Source organism: Zonotrichia leucophrys, chromosome 2 (assembly GCF_028769735.1).
Source record: "Zonotrichia leucophrys gambelii isolate GWCS_2022_RI chromosome 2, RI_Zleu_2.0, whole genome shotgun sequence".
Lineage (NCBI taxonomy): Eukaryota > Metazoa > Chordata > Aves > Passeriformes > Passerellidae > Zonotrichia > Zonotrichia leucophrys.
In genome coordinates this window covers 124,814,953-124,833,265 of record NC_088171.1, presented here as the reverse complement: position 1 = coordinate 124,833,265, position 18,313 = coordinate 124,814,953, and the positions used below count along the sequence as shown (strand labels likewise).

The 18,313-nt window shown below is 41.3% G+C and overlaps 1 protein-coding gene across 1 annotated transcript; it reads right to left on the bottom strand.

Moving 5' to 3' along the window:
* Positions 1-9,881: 9,881 nt before the first annotated feature.
* Positions 9,882-13,385, bottom strand: MRPL53 (mitochondrial ribosomal protein L53). The gene is made up of 3 exons (XM_064706277.1): positions 13,232-13,385; positions 11,937-12,049; positions 9,882-10,299 (listed from the first exon to the last, which is right to left on the bottom strand). Exons 1-3 carry the CDS (start codon positions 13,318-13,320, stop codon positions 10,172-10,174), a joined length of 330 nt encoding a protein of 109 aa, XP_064562347.1. The 5' UTR covers positions 13,321-13,385; the 3' UTR covers positions 9,882-10,171.
* Between the last annotated feature and the right edge of the window lie 4,928 nt (positions 13,386-18,313).

Sequence of the window (18,313 nt, the reverse complement as noted above, 5' to 3'; positions counted from 1 at the left end):
GAAAATGCACACTCACACTCCTACACACACAGACTCGCAGCCCCTCTTTGCACCCCAGCACGGGAACGCCCAGCACCGGGGGACACTGCCAGAGCTGTGGATGCTGTGGCCTCGGCGCTGCTTCGAACACAAACTCCGTCCGGCATGGTGAAAGAATCCAGCGTGCCGAGTGCCGGTACCCTGCGCTCCTAGCTGGACTCTGAATGCTAAATTATGCTGTTTATTACATGTCATGATTTTTTTTAAGGCTAATTCAAAAAATCATTATATGGCACAGAGACAGAGCAATAAGGCATCAGCATCCCAAAGCAGTTTATTGTGTTTGATTGCCAGCTTTCCCAACAACTCCCACTGGTACATCACATATTATTGAACTACTGCTACCCATAGTTACTGTGACCCAGGAACAGACCTTCTACATACACACAGTGGTCAGTTTAGCAAACAAAATCAATCAAAACACAGAATTAATGTGGGTGCTTACAGTACTCACAAAAAAATCAAACTCTGAATGCAACTTCATGTCTTAGCATAGGAAAAATGGAGATATTATAACTTGATTTTAGTACATTTTGAACTGCAATTCCTACTTCTTAAAGGAAAACACTGCAGCTGCCTCAACTGTACACTGGCACAGGAGTGGCATCATAAAATATGTTGTCTCAACAGGCCCTGTGAGGTTTTGACTAATCTTTTGTCAAATTTTGTCAGGTGAGTGATTTACTGTCATATTCTGTGAGGAAGCTGCTATTATAAAGTTAAAAAAAAAAATATTCCTGATTCCAATGTACCCCCAAAATTTGTTTCCAACATCAGGGTTATGCCAATCTCTGCCTCTTTTGGCCTTGTGTCACACTGCATGAAAACCACAGCTACTTTCTCCTGTCTAGAAAAAGAGAAATGTGGAGATACATCTGGTATCTCAAGGTTTTTTGGAATAACAGTTACTACACTTCTCTGTTAGTACTTTCATGAAGGAGTTTGAGATGAAGGTATCAAAACCATCAAAGCCAGAGAAGATAGCAAAGCAGGTTCTGTGCTGGCTCCAGCATTTCACATGAGAGAGTGCCATAAAGCCAAACGTTTTGGAGCAAGGAGGATCTTTTTCTTTATGCTTTGCTGTGATACAACTTCACACAGCAGCTAGAAGTTTCAGGACTTTGTAAAAAGTCAGATTTTTTTCATACACAAAATAAACAGATAATGTCTGAACTGATTTTTTTTTAATTTCCTCTATCCTTCCCTACAAAGCTGTCTTTAATTACTTTCTGCTTCTCTGACTATATGCTTACTTTTAATATGCAAACAACATTATAGCCTCTGCTCATAAGACAGCAAGTCACATTGCTTCTTTTTTGTGTTATTAAGTAGGTATATTGAAACACAGGACTTTCAACATTCTTCCACTTTTTTTTTTTTAAATTTAATTTTGTGTGTATCTTGTGTAAGAGATTTCAGAGTAAATGTTAAATTAGGGTGATGTTTACTGACTAATTCATGGTAGTTGAATCAACATGCCGTCCATGCTGCAGTTCTCTGGTTGCTTACAGAAAGGATAAATAAAAAGCCATTAGATTAGGGATCAAACAGAATCATCCTTCAGGAATTAGGAAGTCTTCAGTCTTGTAAAGCAGGGACAATATCTAGAAATAGAAGTCTTGGCTTTACTCCATGTACACCAGCAAATAATTTTGGATCCACATTTCTGCAGTGCTGCCTGCAGATGGCTTACGATATGCAAATGGTAGTCAGGTATAAGTGCTGATAACGCAGCAGAAGATGTAAAATCCACTATTTCCATCTAGTGGTGAGACAGTATTCCTGGATCTGAAGTACCTGAAGATCCAGTTACCCACCTGTGCTCAACATTGCTACAGTTTTGAATCCTCCCACAAGTCATTTGCTCTGATTTATTCTCCTCACAAAATTTTCAGGTCTAGACATGTAAATTCATACAAGACACAAGAAGAAAAGAGACTCTTATCTCTCTTTTCTGAAATGCAGATTGTTAGTATACAGTGAAAAAAATCTCACTCAATTCTTGCAAAGTTCTAATGTTTTGCAAATTACTCAATCCAGTGATATGGATTACTGCCTGTGGTATCATGAATGCCACATCTCAAAACTTCTTCGAGACAGAATAGTGCTGAAACTGTCCGTGTAGCAAATAAAGTATCTATAGGGGCCAGAGATGTATCCTTCTGGGTAAGGCACAAGTAGCTGAGTTACAAAATTTACATTGTTTCTTATCTCGACAGTACAGTATATATTTGCCAAATACGGCTCCTTCTTTGGGAGGCAAATGAAAATGTTCAGACATCCAGAGGTGCTTGAGCCACAGGGATTCAATCCTGTAAATCTCAATTCCAGCCTGGTTTGAGGCTGACATCATAATCAGACCTTTTGTGTTTGTATAGCGTCCTCTTTACATATATGAAAAGAGAAGCAGCAAGTACATGCTACCTATGGACAGCACTGAATTCCTGTGCCATGTAATATTGTTTCGGTGCAGACAGAATAAATTCTCTGAAGTTTTGCTCATTTCCACAGTGAACTATATATTGTCCAAGAAAAGGAACATCAAATTTACAATGAGAAGTGTAAATTTTTCTGAGGAAAGGAGCTGCATGGCAAACACGTAGCTGCATTTGGGAGCAACCACCACCTTGGCAGCTTGAGCCTAACCAGGGTGAATGCTTTCCTCAGGTAGTCAAACCCTCACACCTTGTAGGACGGGAGGGTATTACAGCTCTTCATTACCAAGTGCAAGGCAATGTGCACAGAGACCTTCCTTCTACTCCTTGGGGCAGGGGCAGTGATGCTGCATCTGACGTGGGAGCTGTGGCCAGCAGTGTTTGAGGTTTCTCTTCACGTAGCCATAGATTCACCTCCTGCATGCAAGCTAAGCCATATTTTGTCTTTTGGAGTCACAATACCTGCTGCTTGGGCAGGGCAGAGCACCACCTCCTCCTCTGCAGCATATCACTAATCTGGTTCCATAGGAGGAGTAACTTTTTCCTTAGACCTTTACTTATTAAACTGCCCATATGTTTAACTTGGAGGGAACCCAATCTGATAGAGCTATGCTCTACTGTGTAAGGGAGGATCTCGCTTTCCTTCTAGAATACAGACATACTGTGTATATAGACCACCTTTTCTAAGTGGTAGTCTTGGTTTAGATAAGATAACCTCTTGAGAAAGTCTTAAAAAATTGTCAGGAAAACTGGACATCACTGCCAAAATTTTACACTTCGGTCTATCCTTAGCTGTGGAAAAAAGTTAAAGCAGTCTATGAATAATAGCTACTCACCCCCAAGGCATGGATGGGAAAAATTGCATAGGTAGCAGAGTTTTGTTTCTGTTTCCTTGTTCTACAAGTGTGGTTTTCCTTTCCCAGCCGTGTCATCGCTGGGCAGGCATGATGAAACACGTGCTGCAGTTGCCAAGCTGGCCTAAGGAAGCTATGCCACTCAAGAGGTGTTTGCTTGGGCAATACTAGGCCAGGGATTATGAAGCAACAACGCACAAACCTGCAAGTTTTCCTTTGTATGTCAACATGCACAAGATCTCCCGGCGTGTCAGCATTTCATTGCCTCTGAGCTGGAAGAGCTGGGCATAGCTTTGTTTTATCAATGAGCTTTGTGCAATACATTTTGCACAAAGTGTTTGAGTCAAAACAAAGCCATATTGCTCTCCAGCATGGAGCATGGGTCCAAAGAATCCTTGCTGTGGATCTGGGCAGGCAGCCTGTCCTGGGGTGGGCAGGCTCACGTGTGCTGGCGCCGCGGTGCTGCTGGGGCACAGAGCATTACTGCATTACTCTAACTCAGTACTGCATCACTATAATGCAATTAGCGCCCTGGCAGCCTGAGCCCAGCTCCTGCACGTTGTCAGCAGCACGTTCAAAGCAAGGTCAAAGGGAAATGCTTCTAGGGCAAAGTTTACTGTGGCAATGGTGTCACAGCTCACCGAGTGTAGCCTGCCTCAGTCATGAGAGAGAAAGCTCCAGAAGCCTGCAGTGGCTTGGAAGAGGACTCCAGGACCCATTTTCCTGATTCTCGACAAAAAATGATTGGATGTCAGATCCAGCCCAGGTCACAGTGACTGCAGATATGTGAGCTTGTACCTAACTTCAGAAGCTTTGAAAAGTCCTTTTTATTTAGCAGCAGTATCTACTCTGAACAGCAAACATCCACATACAAGAATAAAATATTTTTATTTATTTTCAGAATTTTATAATCAGCATAGTTGTTATAATGCTAAAAAAGATATTAGGGTGACTTCAAATCTTCCATAGCTGTAGTTCTAGCACTGAAAAAGCCTTTGATTCACATAAAACAAAAGTTCATTAGCAGGGAATACCTGCTCACAGAAGAAACTTTCAGAAAACAAATACTCTGGAATGGTTTTTAGAAACATCAGATGTACAAAAAAAATCATCCCAAATAATGTCTCTGTAAATAAAGACAAATAAAACTTCAACTTTGTCCTTTCTGTGCAGCCTGGAACAATAAGGACATAAGGGGAAGGACAAGGAATGGCAAAATTATTAGGAATAGGTAATGATAAAACAAATATTTCTACCCATGATAAATAACTAGATTATGAAATTTGGAATCAATAAAGTACAGATGCTCCCACTGGATTTTAAAAGGTTATATAAAGCTGTAGCTTTTCCCCTTGATTGCATATCATAAGTAGAGTTCCATTACTGAGGATATTGATCAAGCACTGTGAAGGGAACCGCAGGAGAAAACAATGTTTAATTTATAGCTATAACCATACTTCTCATTCTCAGGATATCACAAAGGAGAGCATCATAGTACAGAAATTTGAAGGACAGAGCCTGACACACTCTGCAGAGGAAGGGTCTTCTCATTGTGATGTGGATACCAACACTTTTCCCAGGAAAGCTGGAGAGGGGCTGCAATTGCTCCTCTTCCCGTTGGCCAAAATCATGTAGTAAAGTGCTAGGAATATGTGTAGGCTGTCTACCTGGCCAGGGCTCCCAAAGGGCTTTATCCTGGGCTAAAAGGTGTAAAACACCTGAGGCACAGTTGATGGGGGCTCCTTTTCACCAAACAGCACAAGCCTTCTCACACCTGCACACAGGGGGAAGAGACAGGCTCTCTGGGCTGCTGCTCAGTGTTTTAGCTTCCACTTCTGACTCACCTTTCAAGACCTCCTTTTTCATGGACTGTAGAACAACACTGGGGAAAACTCTTTGGAAGCTAAAGCTAGTTTTTACTATTAACACATTCCCATTGCCAACATGCTAAGTTTGCAAAAAGGGTTGACTAAATGACTTGTGTTCAAAAGTCTTCTAAGAAAATTCTTGCCTCTGGCATCTCAAGCTACCATGCAGGACAAGCAGGTATTTTCCAGCTTGCTCTTCTAGACTTGAAAAGTCTCACGCTATTTGGGTTTACATCCCTGATTCCATCTCAAGATTGGTATTGTATATCTCGCAACCAGACCAGAGAAAATCTGTGAGGAAGTAGAAAATTATACTGCAGTTCTCTAATTTGTTCCTATGTTTCTGCCAAAAGGTTTTGGTACTGACTGCCTTTTCTTTCATGTGCAATTTAACTTGATACCGATCTAGCTGTTTGAAGGAAAGAAGTAATCACCTGATCCTTAAATTTCTCATTCCCAGTAAATACTCTGAAATTCACTTGAGCAGTGGATTTTGAAGTCAAGTCCTATAAATCTTAATCTATAAAGATACTTTAAAAACTCCATGAAAATATTTATTTTTTCTTTTATTCATGCAAGTGACTTGAACCACTCAGATTCCCCAATAGTGAAAAGACAATTCCATGCATTCATGCAAGAACTGTGTAAGAGAGGACAAACTTGCTGGCTTTGCGTGCCAACCATGTTATTTTTACAGTAAGGCTGGTCTTTGACTCCGTGTTGAAAAAGGGTGGAGGGTTCAAAAGAAACAGAGCAGTAGTGCCTGAGTAAGGAAGGAACGTGCTGCTTTGCCTCCTACCTGTCCTCTGAACTTCCTGCAGGGATTGTCAGCCTGAATTGTGAAAATCTGTCCACTAAGGATGTCTTTCCCAGGTTTGCTCATATTGACCAAGCATTCCCTTCACAAACATGTTTGTCCACTTTTCCAGCTATTTTGCCTTAAAAGAAACATTAATTCGTATGGAAACAAGTCAAACTCATCTCTTCCAGTGAAGCACAATGCAAAGATCTCCTTTGATGTGCTATTAACCTCTACTATTAACACTGCCAGTAGGTAGGATACTGCTTAAAGTCAAACAAAATATCTAGGCTTGCCTTAACTCTGCTTTCAAGTACCACTTTGGAACTTCAGGAGTCATGATCAAAACAGGTCAGCAGCTCCTTTCCCTTCACACCCCTAACATCTGTCCCTAGCTGCATCCTTAGTTTTGTAAAATCCTGAGAAAACCAGCTCAGTGCAAAGACCATTTTTTGTTAAGTTAATCAGAAGCCAAATACCACCTCTAGCTGTCCATGCTGCTCCATCCCAACAGTTACCAGCTTACAGAGCAAGGCTGAGCAGGAAGCAGAGAACATGGAGTGGTCCATCAGCAGCAGAGTACCTTGGCTGCTTGAAGCCACTCCATGCTCTTAGCAGACAACAAAAAGGGCTCAGAGGAGTGACTCAGGCCTTCCAAGGGGAAAAGGGGAGCCTGGAGGAGATTAAAAAATACCAGTAAGGAAAAAGACTATTAGGCCAGGAGATGGAGAAGGCAGAGAAGTGCATGTAGAAGAGGCATCACTGATAGGCAATATGTTGGTCTCAATGGGACTCCAAGCTACTCAGTGGAAAGGCAGAGCCTGCATCCAGGGAAACTGGTTGCACATAGAGTTTGAGGTGAGTGAGCCAGCAATTCTTAAAACTGTAAGGAGTGTATACATGTGAAGGAGATACATTTGAGAACAAGCATCTCGAGAACTGTTGAACACAGTCCCAGGATATTCAACTTTTGAAGGGTTTTTCTGGCTTCTTTATACCACATAAGCTTCTTGGTCATTTAAAATTCAAACAAGCAGAGGCAAAGAACTTGCAATGTTCTCTGACACTGTTGCTCCTAGTTGAAATGTTTAATAAAAACACCATTGTCTTTTTCTAAAAACAGTGCTGCAGATACTTAAAAAGGGAATACCTCAGCCAGGTTGTGTTATCTGAATGGCATATTCATCCATTTCAAGACTATTTTCCCTATGCACTGATAAGAACATCTAAAAAAACAGGCATTTGTACAATGAAAAGATCTAAGATTATTCCAATAATTGCTAAATCTCCAGGCATTAGAGATTTAGCCATTTTCATGTCATCACCTGCTATCAGACATCCTATGTGGCCATGCTATTTGCATGTAGGCAATCCTAGTTTTTTAGGGTCTGTTCCAGTTCCTTTTATAGTTGGGCAAGCACCCACATTTTTGGTGGGATACAATAATCAAGATTAGCGGGCTAAAAAATAACAACATGCAAAGTCAGTGCTCACCCAGACAGGCTTTGTTGTGCATGAGTGACCTTAATACCCTGTACATCCCCAGTGCTGGCCTGTGCATGTCAGGAGCTGTCAGAGCTTTGTTCCAGGCAATCAGCAGCAGGAGCTGGGAGTGCAGGAGCAGCTTGCAGCAAAGCTATCTAAATGCTCAGGGAAGAAAGTCATTACAGATTATCTTTAACGTACTTGAAAAATAAATTCCTACCTTTATCTCCACAATACAGCGAGAGAAATTTTCTACATATTAGCATAATAATCATCAGAGGAGTGCCTTCTTGCTCATCTTGCTTGTTTATATCACTCCAGTATCTTGTAGTCTCGAGGATGCACATTTTTAGCTTGATTTTTCTATCCTGTAGGTTTTGCTTTACACGTTGCATATTAAAAACCCAGTCATTACTTCCTTTTCATGCACAGAAGGTATCAGAGCTTTATCACTGCAAACTGCAGCTCCCAGCACCCACAGCAAAAGCAGCACCAGCCTACACCTCATCCCCTGAATTGTCAGTGATCTCTCAATGGCAACGTGGCAGGCCTTTGGCCTAACCTAAGCAGGAAGGTTGGGGATGTGTGGATTAAAATGAAAGCCTTTAGAAAAAGTGTGTGTTTTTACAGAGCAATCCATGCTAGTAAAATAAAAAAATAAACTGCCTTTCTTCGACAACAGAAGGGATTCATTTTGATGATAAAAAAATAGCAAGGGTCTTCATTTTTCCCTTTTCTATTCATAAATATAAGCCCCAATCTTGGGCTAAAATAAATACTATAGAAACTCAATTATTATTAATGATTAATTATTAATTACTGAACTTCTATTGGACTTTTTAAGCACTTATAGATGGCTATTTAAGATGGATATAGGCAATTCAAATTAAAACACAATTTTTGTACACTGATGTACATAGTGTCAAAGAAGGAAAAAAACCCCTCAAGAATCATTGATGTTACAGTAACAGGACTTTTGGGCATATGAATACATGATTAACCAGAGGAACAGTAATTGTGCATAGGTCTTCCATTTGAACATTTCTCACTTTTCCTGCAAAGCTTTTTCAGATAAAGTCATGGTATATGATGTTATTCTAAACTGTGGGAAAAACAAAACAAAATAAAACAACAAAACAATCTCTCTTTGAACATTCTTTTTTTCAATTTGGTCCTCTTCTGTGGTACTCCTCTAGCTTGACAGGATTTAAAATCCTCTCTGTTCCAGGTGCTCTCATAAACCCCCTGCTGTAATGGAGCTCAGCAGCAGGTTTAGCAACTCAGCACTCTAAAACCACTCTGAAGAGCAGGTGGCCTAATAAAGGGTTCCAGTGCACAGAAGTATTTATCCCAGACAAATTTGTTCACATCTCCTGTTCCCATGTCCAAATTTCATTGAATCATCTTATCTCACACTCTTCTGTTTGTTGCAGACACATGGGAAACACCCAATGTCTTTAGCACAGCTCTCCTTCTCCAACACAAGACATCCCCTTGATCTCAACATTCTAATGAAGAACTTGCAAAGAATTACCTTGACAGTGCTATTTAGAACCACCTTGCTTTCAGAATGGACATTGTCCATTTAATAATCTTGGCAAAAGTAAAGTAAAACTAGTTTCAGATTTGTGTCCTAAATCTGCTGCCAACTTTGGAAATACATGCACTAGTTTTAGAGGAATCAGGCATCTGATTATAAAAAGTTAGAAGTAAAGCCTCTCAAGAGTACCACACCTGCATTTCTCAAAACTGGAACTACATTTTTATTATGAACAAAACTGATGCACATGAAACACATGAGGAGCTGACACCTTCACCTGCACAGCCTGAGGAGAGATCGACCCTTCCAAACCCACAGATGAGGGTTTGCAACACAGATGAGACACCTAAGCAGTTACTTTAATAAATAACAGGGTTGGACATGGGACTATAAACACCAAATAAAGCTCTGCCTTTGATCTTTCCAAAATAGTGAATTAAATATCCCAAGAGTGACAAAACCACTACAAAACTGAACTTCAAAGATAGCCCTTTTCTCCAATTACCAAAAACACTAACTTGAGCTAAACTTAGTTACTTTTATGCAGGATGAGTAACTCTACTGTGTGTTGACAGACCCATAACCTTGTTACTTTAATAGCTGAGCTAAATTTACATTTAGCAAATTTCCCACTTCCTTCAAAAAAAGAGGAAGAAAATGGTAGGGACTTAGCAACAGATGTATTATAAACAAAGTAGTACAAAAACCACTCTACATTTTCAGCCTGCTGTCCCTCCGCTAAGTCAATAAGTTTTCTTCAAATGTAATAATTGAATAGCCTTCAAACAATAATAATAACCACTCTAAAAATGTTCTGCCTTATAGAAATTTTGTAGGAAATAATGTCCAAAGAGATCTGGCTTCATTGCAGTATTAATTTAATAGCTGATGTGCATTATTCACATTGAAATGCAAACACATGTGATATTAGTCCAACATGCAGCTGCTTAGAAAGATGCATTCCTGCATCTTATGCCACTCTGAACCACTGCTGTAAGATCTGTTGATCTGTATGTCCTCCTGCAAGGGAAGGCAGGGAACATTTAAAGTCTTTTGGCCATCTCTCAGATGTTGTTGCATAGGAAAAAGCCTTCTGTGCAGCCTGCTGTTTCTAACACATGTCAATGCAAACACAGCTGGTTTTCCATTCTTCAGGGATTCTTCTTCTTGCTTTTCTGTTCTTCCTTCAGGTCTTTTGCATTACATCTGGATGCCAATGCTGTTAACATTTCCCCTGCGGTCAAGTGGGCTCCCTTCATTATCAGTCGATCTCCATCAGCTACAAATGAAGAAAACCTTGAGAAGTCACAAAGTTACAACTCCTCTGGTGTGCAGTTGTTTTATACATATAAATCCAACTACAGTTCACCTTGTCTGATTATAAAGTGCTCCAGCTACCAAGGAATCTGACTATGCACCACTGCCAAACAGACATATCAAACTGCACAAAATACGCATTTAATTGTCACTTCTGCATTGCATTATTGAAAAATCCCAAGCATTTGTCTAGGTATGCCTACAGTAAGAACACATTTGATAAGAATGGCTCACACTCTGCCCCCAAAGTCACCTCACAAAAGGCAAGTAAGGCATTGGAAGGGACAATTTCCACACATGGCTAAGCATTTTAGTAGCCTGTTGTCAGTGGTCCATTTAACATGCTTTTTCAGCCAAAACAATGAATTGGTTCACACAATCTTGTGGTTATAATGTAAAAAAATAGAAAGCACGAGGATTTCTAGAATTCTGAAAGAATTTATTTTAAAACAGGCAGGGGGCAGTAGAAGGTGAATATTACTCAAGTTAATTATTTTGCAAGATTTGCAAATAAAAAACCGACAGCCAGACCCATATAATGAAATACCATGCCTGGCATCCACATTCCAGCCTCATTTTTGCCAGCTACAAGGGCTACAAACACTTCACTGGAGAAAAATCAATTTTTAGAATATGAAGAGTTTAGAGGTGTCTTGGCATTAATGAGATAAACTGGTTTGGGTTTACACTGTGAAAAAACATAGAGCTTTACTGCTTTAGTCTTAATACATCACAAGGATGAGAAAGACAGAGGCATGGGGGAGAGACAGACAAGCAAGGTTAACACTGCAATAGTTTCTTTCCTAAGCAAAACAAAGACCATTCAACAATTTTGATATTTCCACCAATTCACTAAAAATATGGAAGTTTAAACATCAGAGGGTAGCAGAAATCAATATTAATGAAAACTTTAATGGGCTACATGACATATTGGTCCATTACAGCACAGCAGGAAAGAAGATGCAGCCAGAGAAAAGGACAAAAGCAGATTAGAGCCATCTGTTCACAGCCTGGAATCTGGGACGCTTCCAGAACTGATGAAATCTCCACCACCAATTCCCTGCCTGCTCCCTATACCCTCGAAGGAAACCCAGAATTTGTTGTACATAGTTGACCTCATTCTGCAGGTCCATCTGCACATGCAGAGCCTCACCCAGCTGAGCAGTTCCTTCACATTACAGCTACTCAGTTGCATAAGCAACTAAAGGTATTCAACCTTCTCAAGACTGAGATGCCTCCACCACAGGTAACATAAAAAATAATTATGGAAAGTAAACAGATTACTATATAAAAACAGAGCTAAATTTACCTTCCTGGAATTGTGCCTGACTGCAAGGTTATAAGTACATCACTAGAGAAGTACACTCAGCTCCAGTATTGTGAGTTGTTGGATCTAAGATCCATTAGAGCTAACAACAGTAGAGACATATCAGGCTGTTAGTGGCACCCTCTTTCTTTTTTCCTCTGAGCTGTTCAACATCTAGTTATGGACCAGAGCAAAAAAAAAAAAAAAAATCAGTTGAAAAAAAATATAGAATACAATAACATTGTAACAACACAAACCCAGGGTTTTTGTTTCTTTAAAAACAAGCTCCTTACCAAATGTAACATCTACAACTGGTTCAGATCCATCATGTCTCACATCAGCAGTCACTTCACAGTTTGTATTAGTAGCTTGGATTTTTTTATGGTAAATTCTTTGGAGAAATTTTCTGAAAATATATTAAAAATATATTAAGTATGCTGTAGACAGAAATTTAAGTAAACATACTTCTAAAATTAATTTGCACATCTCAATATTGCTGGGCAACAACATATAAACAAAACAGGATTTGTACTTAACTTCACACAGGTACTTCTTATAACAGAATCACTCAAACTCAAAAAATCCAAATTCAGTATATATTCCTTATATACTAACACGTTAAAAAGCATACCAAAGAACTTTGTAAAACTTCAGTGTATATACTTTCTGTGTTTCTCTTAGCTAGATTAGTAACAATAATAAAAAAATAAACAGAAAAGGCATTTTCATTTTTCTTTCTGCATCATTTGCTTGCCAATGTTTTCTTGTTTGGGTTTGAGATAGCATTTATTTATATGACATATTTGGTCTCCTGTTGATTTCTGAAATGCGTGACAGCTACTGTAAGCTGCTATTCTGGCAGTTTAAAGATATTCTAAGTTAAGCTGTGTTACTAAATTAATTTTAAAAGTAGGTGCGCCTGTAAAGTCATTGCAAAACGGCATTTTGGAATTTTTTGGAATTGTTTGTTGTCCAGAACATCGCCGGAGAAGCACAATCTCTTAAATGTCTCCAGCGATTAATTACCGGGATAAAGGAGCTGCTGCTGCCCCGCCTGCCCGTCACCAGCACATGCAGTGGATTTGTGCCCTCGCTACAGATCAGCCGCGGCGGGGCTCAGCACTCTGCGGGGCCGGGCGCTCTGCCGGAGCTCAGGGCACGCACACTGCGGGGCTGAGCGCTCTGCCGGAGCTCAGGGCACACACACTGCGGGGCTGGGCGCTCTGCCGGAGCTCAGGGCACACCGCGGGGCTGAGCGCTCTGCCGGAGCTCAGGGCACACACACTGCGGGGCTGGGCACTCTGACGGAGCTCATTGCACACACACTGCGGGGCTGAGCGCTCTGACGAAGCTCGGGGCACACTGCGGGGCTGAGCGCTCTGCTGAAGCTCAGGGCACACAGCTGTGAAAGGGTGCACGGCTTGGCACGGACCCTCCGAACAGCAGCACAGGATGGCCCCGTGTGCCATAGCCCGCCGGGAGACGCGAGGCCCGGGAGGCCGCAGAAGGGCGCACGGAGGGCGCCGGGGCGTCTGCAGAGAGGGAGCCCAGACAGAGCGGGCAAGAGCAGCCCCCGCAGCTCCCTCACCTGGTGCTCTCCACGTTGGGCTCGAAGGGGCAGAACCGCACCACGATACTCTTCACCGGCCGCAGCACCAGGTTCACCTTGGACGCCATCTTCTCCCCGCCCCCTACTACAGCTCCCAGCAGCCCCCGCGCAGGGGCGCTCGGCTGCGGCGGCCGCGCCGGCCCGCCCCGAGGGCAGCTGGGAACTGTAGTCCATGCACGGCCGTGGGGGCCGAAGGCCCACGGGCGCGCTCCCTTCACCGCTGCCGGCCCCACGAGCCTCGTTTGATAACCCGAGGCGCTCGGGGCCGGGCTCCTTCCTGTGACAGAGAGTCATAGACTGGTTTGGGCTGGAAGGGAGCTTAATTTTTTTTTAAATGTAGTTCCAGCCGCCCTCCCTGTGCAGGGGCGCCTTTCACTGGACCAGGTTGCTCAAAGCTCCCTCCAAACCTGCCCTTGAACACCTCCGAGGAAGAAGCATCCGCAATTTTCTGTGGAAATACTGTTCCAGTGTGTGAAAAATGCGTATTTTATGATTGGCCTTTCACAAAAACTAAAATGATTATTATATGTGTTATGTTAGAAAGTTATGCTGTATTAATTTTCTTATGCAGTGTGTTAAATATAGTTTTAGGTTATAACATAATGGTAAAATAGAAACTATGTTATGTAAGATATTTTTTTTAAAGAGAGGACTCGCACTCAGATAGCAGCCACAGAACACCAAAATCTTTCAGAGACAAAGAATTTATTGCTCCCTTATCAGAAGAAACGAACTTCTCACCTTGCTCAGCCCTGAAGACCCCGTCAAGATTAAGAGGAAGAAGCTGACACTGACCAGAATCCTTTGTCTGAATGGGAGTTATGCATCACATATGAGATGTATGAATATGTAACAGGCTTTTAAGGGTTAATCCTCTGTTAACGTGTGTCCTTTTTTGGGCTTATTTTGCCCAGAAAGAGGTACCCGGACTGTCCGTAACTCTTTGTTTTTTAGTGTCTTGTATTCTCCTAAATCCTAATTGTCCAAATTTTTATTACTCTAATTATATTACTATTATTATAACCATTTTATTACTATTAAACTTTTAAAATTCTAAAAACAAGTGATTGGCGTTTTTCACACAGTGCTTCACCATCCTCAGAGCAAATAATTTATTCCTAATAACCTAATTTAAACTTACTCTCTGCCGGTTTGAAGCCGTTCCCCTTGTCCTCTCATGACATGCTCTTGTAAAAAGTCCCTCTTCAGCTTTCTTGTAGGCTCCCTTTGGTGCTGGAAGGGAACAGCAAGGTCTCCCCCAGAGACTTATTTCCTCCAGAATGAACAGCCGTGACCCTCTCAGGCTTTCCTTGTAGGAGGGGAGCTCCGTCCCTCTGATCATGTTCGTGGTCCTTCTCTGCACTTGCTCCAACAGGTCGATGTACTCCAACAGGTCCTTCGTGTGCTGAGCACCCCAGAGCTGGGTGCAGTACACCAGGTGGGTTTTCACAAGAGTGAAGTAGAGAGGGAAGGAAGATAAGGATCAGCTAAAGATAAATTGGATCAGCTAAGATAAATTAGAGGCAATATTTTGCTATACATCAAAGAGGAAAGAGATTTGCAAGAGGACTGCTGCTGAAAGTGAACACGGTTTGGTTTTGGTTGATGACTGGTTATGTCCAGGAGCTGCTTGCCAGCCCTGGAATTTAGCCTGGAAAGAGGAGGCTCAGGGATGACCTGACCACTCTCTACAATTCCCTGAAAGGAGGGTGTAGCCAGCTGAGGATTGGCCTCTTCTCCCAGGCCACTAGCACCAGGACAAGCTTAGTCCTAAGCTGCACCAGGGAAGGTTCAGGCTGCGCATTAGGAAGAAATTCTTCAAGAACTGGAATAGGAATGGGCTGCCCAGAGAGGTGGTGGAGTTCCCATCCTGTTTAAGGAAAGACGGGACGTGCCCCTTGGTGCTGTGTCGTAGTGGACAGGGTGGTGTTTGGCCCCAGGTGGGACTCGATGGTCTCAGAGGTCTTCTCCAGCCTGGCTGTCTGTGTGAGTCTGTCCCGTGCCCGTGTCGCCGTGTGTCCGTCTGTCCGGGTGCCGCTAGATGGCAGGAACCTCCCTGGCAATGGCTCCGCAGCGCCGAGCGCTGGGGGCGGGGCAGCGGCGTTCGGGCACGCGCTGGGAATGTCAATATTCAATGTGCGATATACCACACAGACCCTCCATCCCGACCCACGGGAGCTGCATTAAACAGCTACCGCCTCTTGGAACGGGAAACCTATTCTTAGAAGCTTATCTGTGTGTATTCCAAATCGTCTTCCTTAAAAAAACTCACATTTTCTCTAAAACCATTGTCTTCAGTGAGATTTGGACAAGAAATTAACTAGCAAAAGTAAGCACAATGGAGTCAATATAGTTGTAATGTTTGAAGTTTTTATTATCTCTCTCAAGAGAATAGAAAAAAATTATATCTACATATATATGTTTATATATGTTATATGTAATAATATATATGTTATATATAATATTTTTCACTTATGAAAAAAGGGGAAAATACATTATTTTGAGTAATCTTTTAAAAGACTTCACTGTAACCAATAAACAGATGGTTTAAATAGGAATTTTTCCTATATAGTAGGCTTAGACACAAGGTCAGGTAAATAGACTATTTTGCATTTGGAAGGCAAAAATAACTTATGAACTTTCAACATCTCTTTCTCTGTTATAGCACAGAAAGCTCAATGTATTCCATTTGAAATCTATGGCTAAATTTCCATTGACTTCTATGGTAACACTGAAGGAATAACACCAGTAAAGGACGGGGAAGAAAGAATGATCACTGATTTTTCTAAGGCTCCATTTTTTCACACTGTCGGTACTGTGGCACTCACAGAAATATGCACAACCAAAACGGTTTTATGTTTGCTCCTATCGCATTTTGATAGTAATTTAAGAAGAACGTTTAGCTTATATTTCACAATTAAATGAAGAGAAAATTTTGTTTACTCCTTTCCAGAGTCAGATCAGTTAATTTTTTTACTATAATGTCAGCAGTAAAATTTGCATCTTTCCCCTTAAGCCATCTGTTCAGAGTAATTGAAAACTCACTCTGATATTTCAAAGTAATTTTTAATTTTTTGAAGTCTGAGAGATTCACAGTGACACCAGACAACAGGTATCTGTTAACTGAAAGGCTCTGTGTTCTATTTCTCCCTTCAAAGAACAGTGTGTATCTCTGATATGAAATTTCTACTCATCCCTACAAATAGGAATATCTCTTCTTTGGATGCTACTCCTACTTGTGGACGACCAAGTCTTTATTGATACCTATTCTAAATGCAATAGTTTTAGGTGATGATAATTCTCGTGAGAATGTGAACTTCTACAGATACTAAATTAAATAAATGAACAGCTAAGTGACACAGCTATTTAAAAACAAAAACAAGCCCCAAGCAAACAATAACAACCAAAAAAAACCACACAAAAACCCAAAACAAACAACCAAACCCAAGCATTTCCTCATCTTTTAAAACCAGGTGGTGGTTAAGCACAGTACATTGGACTACCCTCAGTTTGTACCAGAGTAACTCCAACTGACCTCTGCCATTTCTGGAAAACTGATAATTTATCAGTGTAAGACCTTGAATCAGTCTCTCCAGCTCCAGCAGGTAATCTAGGAATTCTCAAGTGTCTGCATTTGAGACTCATCTTCAAGGGCATCCTTGGGAGTCTGAATGATTCATGATTCTTATACCTAGTGATAATCACACACATTCCTAAAGCATAGTAACATGAAGAAGCATCAAAAGATACGTTATTATAATGGAAACTATTTTAGTATTCCTTTCACTCAGTGGATCTTTTTTATTATAAATACTGCCTCATCCCAAGTCTACAGACTTTCATGTCATCAGTTTCACTGAAGTGTAGCCACAAGCCATAAATGATTTATCTCTAAGTACCATATACAGCAAGGAAAAACTGCAGCCATGCTTTTTGCACTGTAGCTATGCAGAGAAAAGTTGCAGAAAAAAGTTATGCAGAAAAATGTCTCTAGTATTAATTATACCAAGTAAATTTTTCTCTTTTCTCATTGATCATTCCAGATCTTTTAAATCCTGGGAATATTCTTCTGCTTTTCCACCTGTTTCTTACTCAGCTGCTTTCACTTTGTGTTCTGTTTTCTGACTATAGAAAGGCCCACAGTTCAGAACTCTTGAAATCTAATTTCTCTGTGGTTTGGACATGCCTGTTTTTAGCGCCTTGGCTCTGGCGTTTGACTGCTCTTCAAATGCTGCATGAGAGAGGCTTCTCAATGCTGCATTTCAGGTGTGCTGCAACACCTCCCTGTGTTTCTTGGGTTCTGGAGGCTTGGATCCTTATCTCTGACTGTCCTCAGCTGATTGCCTCCTCTGCATCTTTATCCTTTTTTCTGCTGAGGCTTTCTCTGAGCCTTGTCGCAAACGTCAATAGGCCTGGAATTTAGCAATCAAAATGTCATGTCTGCACATCTAGTTATAGTGCTGTGTAGTCCAGGAATAACATTTAATGCTGCCTTCAGGGCAGTGGGCAGTGCTGAGGAGAAGTGAAGCAACACAGAGCCAGCAGCCTGCCTGCTCTGCACAAGGTGATGCTTCCAGATGACCACCCAGGAGAGGCTCTTTGGGAAAGACTGTGCTGGGCCTGACAGGAGAAGCAAATTATTTCTGGGGACAGAAAACCACTCTGACAGGTGCAGTATCAGGGAGCATATCTTTGAAAGAGCAATGGACAGAGAGACAGTCAAGATCACAAAGGGCTCACAGCCAGTCATTGTAAAATACTAGTGCCACACTGAAGGACATGTTGGAATGAAATCCCTACCATACTGGGGGAACACTGCTTATACTCATAAAAATATAAACCAGTCTGTGTTTTCTGTCTGGCTTTGTTTCTTCCTTTGAACTGAATATTTTACACCATATGTCAGTTACTGAATTTAAAAAATATTTTCCCAAAGAGAAGAGCTGGAAAAGATCCTTTATTCTCTGAAAATTGTGGAATCAAGCATAGTTTTCTACTAATAGTACAACAAATTTTGCATTTTATTTATAAACCAGCTAATAGTTGTATGCTGTTAATGTG

What these genes read in the sequence shown, in the direction of transcription:
- MRPL53 (XM_064706277.1), bottom strand. Translation starts at nt 13,320, where the DNA reads ATGGCGTCCAAGGTGAACCTGGTGCTGCGGCCGGTGAAGAGTATCGTG. An exon ending in CCCAACGTGGAGAGCACCAG is followed by an intron (nt 12,050 to 13,231) that starts GTGAGGGAGCTG and finishes ATATATTTTCAG; the next exon opens with AAAATTTCTCCAAAGAATTT. An exon ending in AGTTGTAGATGTTACATTTG is followed by an intron (nt 10,300 to 11,936) that starts GTAAGGAGCTTG and finishes CTTCATTTGTAG; the next exon opens with CTGATGGAGATCGACTGATA.